The sequence below is a fragment of the Nicotiana attenuata genome, chromosome 5 (assembly GCF_001879085.1).
Source record: "Nicotiana attenuata strain UT chromosome 5, NIATTr2, whole genome shotgun sequence".
Lineage (NCBI taxonomy): Eukaryota > Viridiplantae > Streptophyta > Magnoliopsida > Solanales > Solanaceae > Nicotiana > Nicotiana attenuata.
The window spans coordinates 7,149,091-7,156,482 of NC_031993.1; the positions used below are offsets into that span (position 1 = coordinate 7,149,091).

Consider the following 7,392-nt stretch of genomic DNA (forward strand, 5'->3'; position numbering starts at 1 on the left):
GTGGTGTACCCTATGTTGGAAACATAGCTAGGGATTGGTGTACTCTATATTGGTAAGGCGACTAGGGAGTGGTGTAACAGGAAAGATATCAGGGATGGTGTACCCTGCATTTCAGCTCGACTCAACTAGAGAGTGGTGTACCCTATGTTGGAAAACACAACTAGGAATTGATGTACCATGTACTGGTAATCAGACTAGGGAGTGGTGTACCCTCTGTCTAAAATATCATCAACTATAGAGTGGTGTACCCTACGTTGGAAAACACAGCTAGGGATTGGTGTATCCTATACTGGTGAGGAGACTAGGGAGTGGTGTACCCTATGTTGGAAAACACAGCTAAGGATCGGTGTACCTTATGCTGGTGAGGAGACTAAGGAGTGGTGTACCCTATGTCTAAAATACTATCAACTAGTGAGTGGTGTACCCTATGTTGGAAAACACAGCTAGGGATTGGTGTACCCTATACTGGTGAGGAGACTAGGGAGTGGTGTACCCTATGTTTAAAATACCATCAACTAGGGAGTGGTGTACCCTATGTTGGAAAACACAGCTAGGGATTGGTGTACCCTATACCGATAAAGAGACTAGGGAGTGGTGTACCTCATGTCTAAAATATCACCAACTATGGAGTGGTGTACCCTATGTTGGAAAATATAGCTAGAGGTTGGTGTACCCTAATACTTATATGGAGATTAGGGAGTGGTATTCCCTATCTCTAGAAAGATATCAGGGAATGGTGTACCCTACATTTCAGCTCTATCAATAAAGATATCAGGGAGTGGTGTACCCTACATTTAAGACCAATCAACTACGGAGTGGTGTGCCCTATGTTGAAAAAATACAGACAGGGATTGGTGTACCCTATACTAGTAAAGAGACTAGAGAGTGGTGTACCCTATGTCTAAAGTATCACCAACTAGAGAGTGGTGTACACTACATTGGAAAATGCAGCTAGGAATTGGTGACGCTTTACTACCATGACTAGGGAGTGGTGTACCCTATGTCTAAAGTATCATCAACTAGAAAGTGGTGTACACTACGTTGGAAAATACAGCTAGGGATTGATGACCCTTTACTACCATGACTTTTGAATTTAGAGAAAGAGTAAACTGCGGGAAAGAATTTTGAGAAGACTTCCTTTTGCGACTAACCATCACATTTGCGATGACTGGGCAGGAGGGTGACCTTCGCATTTGCGAAGTTCCAGTCGCATTTGCGACTCCAACAGTGTACACACTTGCGAACGGTTGTTCGTATTTGCGAGGTTGACGGGGCAGGCCTTACCCATTCACCCACGAACCCATGTGGGCCCGGGGTCGATTTTTGACTTTTCGGGAAAATCTTTAGAAAACCTATTTTCATGCATTAGAATTGATTCATTTAGAATTTATTGATATCGTTAAGTAAATTGTGGTTAAATACAAGCGAATTGGTGGTGGAAACAAGAGGTAAAGCGGTAGTTGAGGCTTGAATTGTGTTCGTGGCATTAGGGTAAGTGTTTGGTCTAAACTTAGCTTGAGGGATTAGGAGTCGTGTCTTATTTGCTAAGTGTTTATTGTTGAGTACGACGTATAGGTGTGGTGACGAGTATCTATATGTCGGGGTCAAGCATGCCCGTGAGTCTTATACTATGATTGTGGTGACTCTGTTTCGTATTATTCATGTTTTATATGATGATTTTTATTGTTGAACAAGGCTTGTGAAAGCATTATTGGTAACTGAACATTGTAGAGCGTTGGCTCAAGTTGAGAATTGATTTGTGAAGTAATTGTAGAAAAGAGAAGAGGTTTATGATATTGTGAGTCTTATACTATGGTTAATGTGACTCTATTTTGTAGTGTTCGTGTTTTATATGATGGTTTCTATTGTTGAACAAGGCTTGTGAAAGCATTAATGGTAATTGAACATTGTAGAGCATTGGCTCAAGTTGAGAATTGAGTTGTGAAGTAATTGTGGAAAAGAGAAGAGGTTTATAATATTGTCTCCCTTGCCGGGATGTTATTGCTTTTGATATTATCTCCCTTTTCGGGATGTTATTGCTTTTGATATTATCTCCCTTGCCGGGATGTTATTACTCATGATATTGTTTCCCTCGTCGGGATATTATTGATATGCATTTGTTCCCTTGCCGGGATTGTATTGTGATATATTGATTTTCTTGCCCAAATTGCTTTGTAATTATTGCTTGGGCGAGGAAGAGTGTAAAGCACGAAGGGTGATGCCTTGCGTGAGTTTGAGAGTGTTAATGCACGAAGGGTGATGCCGTGCCGATATTGTGAGGTAAAAGCACGAAGGGTGATGCCATGCCGCACGATGTAAAATGTCGTGCCATGATATGAGTGATATGCACGAAGGATAATTCCGTGTCATGATTATGTGAGGTAAAAACACAAATGTCGTGCCGATTATATTGATTCATATGGTGAGGAAGAGTGATAAAGCACGAAGGGTGATGCCGTGCACATTGACATTTATATTGATTCTTATCGTGAGGACGAGAGTAAAAGCACGAAGGGTGATGCCATGGACTTGTCTTTGATTTCCTGATTCTTGTTGATAATTTAATTATGGTGTTATTTACATTTATCTATTGGTTTTCTGTTGTTACTTGATATTCCCCGCAGCATGTTTTCCCCCTCCTATCTTTACTTGTAAATTTCTGCCTTTACTTTTTCGCTGTATAAGATTTAACTGCACAGGTTTATTTGGTAGTCTGGTCCTAGCCTCGTCACTACTTCGCCGAGGTTAGGCTAGGCACTTACCAGCACATGGGGTCGGTTGTGCTGATGCTACACTCTGCACTGTGTGCAGATCCCGGTGCTGTAACTTTTGGACCACAGTGAGGTCGCTGCCTTCAGTCTAGTGGCGGAGACCCGAGGTAGTCCTGCAGGCGTCCACAGGCCTTGGCGTCTTCTTCTATCTTCCATACTGTTTTTTTTATGTACTTCAGAAACAGTGTTGTATTTATCTTTCGAACCCCTATTTGTAGTATTCTTACACAGTCTGTGAGATTGTGACACCAGTTCTGGGTAGCTTATGTTTATGGATTGGTATCGGTATTATTATTAAATTGTTACATTTCATTCTTCTGCTTTATTATTTCTGCTGTTTATGTAATGTTTATTCACAATTGTTAAGAGATTAAAAATGAAAAGGGTTTAATAATTGGAATAATTGGCTTGCCTAGCTTTCATTAGTAGGCGCCATCACGACTCCCGAGGGTGGAAAATCCAGGTCGTGACAGAGAAAGAAAGCCTTTTTCATCCCAATCAGAGAATGTTAAAGCTGTGTAAAGGGTCAAACATAATACCTCTTGACCGTGTCTGCATTGACAGCTGTCTCGGGACATTTCCTTTGATGTCTCCCAAATATAGCGCTCCCTTTGGCAACACTCTTGTTACAATATATGGAACTTTCCAATTTGGAGCAAATTTTCCTTTGGCTTCTTCATGATGCGGGAGAATACATCTCAAAACGAGTTTCCCCACTTCGAATTTTCGGGGTCGCACTTTCTTGTTGTAGGCACGAGCCATTCTTTGTTGGTACAGCTGCCCGTGGCAAACTACGGCCATTCTCTTTTCATCAATCATAGTCAATTATTCCAAACGGGATTTGACCCATTCATCATCCTCCATCTCGGCTTCAACAATGATCAGAAGAGAGGGAATCTCGACTTCGGTGGGTATTACGGCTTCAGTGCAGTAAACCAATAAGTAAGGGGTAGCCCCACCTGATGTGCGCATGGTAGCGCAATATACCAATAATGCGAAAGGCAACTTTTCATGCCACTGTCTGGAACCCTGAACCATTTTCCTGAGAATCTTTTTAATGTTCTTGTTTGCAGCTTTAACATTGCAGTTAGCTTAGGGCTGATAAGAGGTAGAATTATGATGCTTAATTATAATTTGTTCGCATACCTCCCTCATTAGGTGGCTATTCAGATTTGCAGCATTGTCTATAATGATAGTTTTAGGAATACCAAGACGAAAAATAATGTTGGAATGAACAAAGTCCACCACTGCTTTCTTAGTGAGAGCTTTGAAAATGACTGCTTCAACCCACTTTGTGAAATAATCAATGGCAACCAAGATGAACATGTGCCCATTTGAAGGTTTCGGCTCGTTTGGCCCAATAACATCCATGCCCCAAGCAACAAACGGCCATCGTGCTGATATAGGATGTAACTCTTGTATCTGAGGATTTTCTTTACAAGGACATACCCGTTCATGTGAGGCCCACATGTTCCGGAATACACTTCGTTCACGATCCTTTCAGCTTCTCGAGAATCTATTCACCTCAACAGATTCAGATCTGGAGTTCTTTTGTATAGGATCTCCCCACTCAAAAAGAAACTACTTGCAAGCCTTCTGATAGTTCTCTTTTGATCTCCACTGACCTGCTTGGGATATTCTTTCGTTTTCAAGAACCTGTTGATATCATGATACCATGGCTCACCATCTGGCTCCATTTCAACCGCGTTACAATAACCATGCCTTTATTTCACTTGAATTTAAAGTGGATCAATCATAACATTACCCGGGTACGACAACTTGGAGGCCAGGGTAGCTAGTGCATCAGTTGGCTCATTGTGGAAACGAGGAATATACTTGAACTCGGCGGACTTAAACCATTTACTGAGATCTTCCACATGTTGCCTGTAAGGGATAAGCTTGATGTCTCTATTTTCCCACTCGTCTTGGGCTTGCCAAATGATTAAATCAGATTCCCCCATGATTAATAACTCTTGTACATCTAGATCAACCACCATATTCATGCTCATAATGCAGGCTTCATACTCAGTAGTGTTGTTTGTGCAAACGAACCGAAGTTGGGCAATGGTCGGATAGTGCTGACCTGTGGGCGAGATTAGAATTGCCCCAATCCCTACGCCTTTTGTCTTTACAGCCCCATCAAATAACATTTTCCAGGAATTGATGTTCTTTGGAATTATTTCAATTCAGTTTACTCCCTTATTCGGAAAATAAGTTCTTAAGGGTTGGTATTCATCGTCGACTGGGTTCTCAGCTAAATGATCTGCCAAGGCTTGAGCTTTCATTCCACGCGAATGACATAGACAATGTCGAACTTGGTGAGCAGGATCTTCCACTTTGCTAACCTTCCAGTGGGCATTGGCTTTTGGAAAATATACTTCAAAGGATCCATCTTGGTTATGAGATATGTTGTGTAAGCCAGCAAGTAATGTCTCAGCTTTTGGGCGACCCAAGTTAGGGCGCAACAAGTTCTTTCCAACAAAGTGTACTTGACTTCATAACCGGTAAACTTCTTGCTCAGATAATATATGGGTTGTTCTCTTTTCCCGGTTACATCGTGTTGTCCCAGGACACAACCGAAATTTTTTTCCAAGGCCGTCAGATATAAGAACAAAGGTCTTCCCGATTCGTGCGGGACCAACACCGACGGATTTGACAGATTTTTTTTTATTTTATCAAAAGCCTCTTGACACTCATATGTCTATTTGATTGTCGCGTCTTTCTTCAACAACTTCAATATGGGCTCACAAGTGGTGGTAAGCTAAGCGATGAATCTGCTGATGCAATTCAATCTCCCTAGTAGACTCATGACCTCTTTCTTGCTCTTCGGATGTGGAAAATCTCAAAAAGACTTTATCTATGTTAGTTCCAATTCGATACCCCTCCGACTGACTATAAGCCCCAAGAGTTTCCCATATTGAACTAAATGCACATTTAGCTGGGTTTAATTTCAAGTCGTACTTGAGCAGACGCTCAAAGAACTTCCTCAGATCTCACACATAGTCTTCTTGCGTTCTAGATTTAATGATCACGTCAAACACATATACCTCAATCTCTTGATGCATCAAGTCATGGAATATGGCAGTCATATCTCTTATTTAGGTTGCTCCGGTATTTTTCAGACCAAACGGCGTGCCGTTGTAACACTAAGTGCCCCAAGGTGTTGTAAAAGCAATCTTTTCTGCATCTTCTTCATCCATTAGAACCTGGTGATACCCAGCATAACAATCTATGAAAGACTGTATCTCGTGTTTAGCATTGAAAAGTTGTCTTTGGGACTCGCCTTATTCAAATCCCGACAATCAACAAAAACTCGAGTTTTTCCGTCTTTCTTTTGCACCAGTACCATATTAGCCAGACATGTGGTGTATCGAACCACTCGGATCAGACCAGCTTTCAATTGTTTGGTGACATCTTCCTTGTTCTTATCACTGATGTCAGTTTTGAACTTTCTTTGCTTCTGTTGGACAGTTGGATAACCGGGATAGGTAGGAAATTTATGTACCACCAAATCAACACTCAGCCCTGGCATATCATCATAAGACTATGCTAACACGTCTTAGAATTCAAACAAAAGTTGGATCAAAACATCTCTAGTTCTCTCATTAGCGTGAATGCTTATCATGGTTTCTTGGATCTCTTCTGAATTGCCCGAATTAACTGGCTCGGTTTCATTTACGTTCGGCATAGGCTTATTCTCAAATCGTTCTAATTCTCGATTAATTTCGCTAAAAGCCTCATCTTTATCATATTCCGACTCTTGATTCATTATTTCAATATTAGACACCATATTAGGATCTGAGCATGAAGTCCGTAAGCATGTCATGATATTAAGGTCCGCAATATAGAACTAAAAGAAAAAAGATGAGAAAAATAGCAAAATTAGAAAATGAAAGAGAATAAAAAGACATTTATGAAAGATGAAATATTGATTCCATTTCATTGAACTGAAAGATAGAAGGGTTTGCATCAAAATTTAAAGGCAGTAAAGTAAAACATTCGTGTTACACCCTGAAATAACCCATAATGCAGAAAAGATAGCAAGACCGAACTACCCGGATTCCTGCCTGATGGGGAACGGGGTAGCCTCCCAGTTCTGGAGCTTGAAATTTTGTCCCACATACTGCACCTCGGCGCGGCTCGTGCCTTCCCCTAGCTAGACCACATGGGGTTTATATATCATTTGTTTCAAAGCTCCGCAGATATCATCAATTTCTTCAGTCGTGAAGGCCTCTTCTTCTTCCTCCACGTACTTTGTTTGACAAATGATTGGGCGAGATGTGTAATGGGATGTGAAAGGACCCACCCGTTTTCTTTGCGGTTGTCAGCCCATGTTATGTCAGCCTCTATAGCTCAGAAACCCAATCCAAAAGACTTCTCATTGACGATCGCGAAATGGACTCAGTATTGCCATGCAGAGATGTTACGAGCTATTTTCTGGGCTTGTACCCATTTCTGATCATTTGGGTGGCAAACATAATTGAGCCATTAGACAAACAAGGTTGAGGTAGCGGGGCTCCCCTTCAAACTGGTGAGCGACCACAATTTCAAAAGCTTGATACACAGTTTGCTCACTGCCTTTCCTGGCTTCAAGACACTGGACCGAGTGGTCCCGATAAAT

General features: G+C 41.5%; 1 protein-coding gene across 1 annotated transcript; it reads right to left on the reverse strand.

The window, feature by feature from the left end:
• LOC109225930 lies at nt 3,597-4,468 on the reverse strand. Its single transcript, XM_019390738.1, has 3 exons — nt 4,397-4,468; nt 3,918-4,193; nt 3,597-3,800 (listed from the first exon to the last, which is right to left on the reverse strand). The coding sequence occupies exons 1-3, from the start codon at nt 4,466-4,468 to the stop codon at nt 3,597-3,599; spliced, it is 552 nt and encodes a 183-aa protein (XP_019246283.1).

Coding starts and splice junctions, on each gene's coding strand:
- LOC109225930 (XM_019390738.1), bottom strand. CDS start 4,468: ATGGAGCCAGATGGTGAGCCATGGTATCATGATATCAACAGGTTCTTG. Junction 4,194..4,396: donor CGAAAGAATATCCCAAGCAG/GTCAGTGGAGAT, acceptor GAAAATCCTCAG/ATACAAGAGTTACATCCTAT. Junction 3,801..3,917: donor ATAGCCACCTAATGAGGGAG/GTATGCGAACAA, acceptor AAAATGGTTCAG/GGTTCCAGACAGTGGCATGA.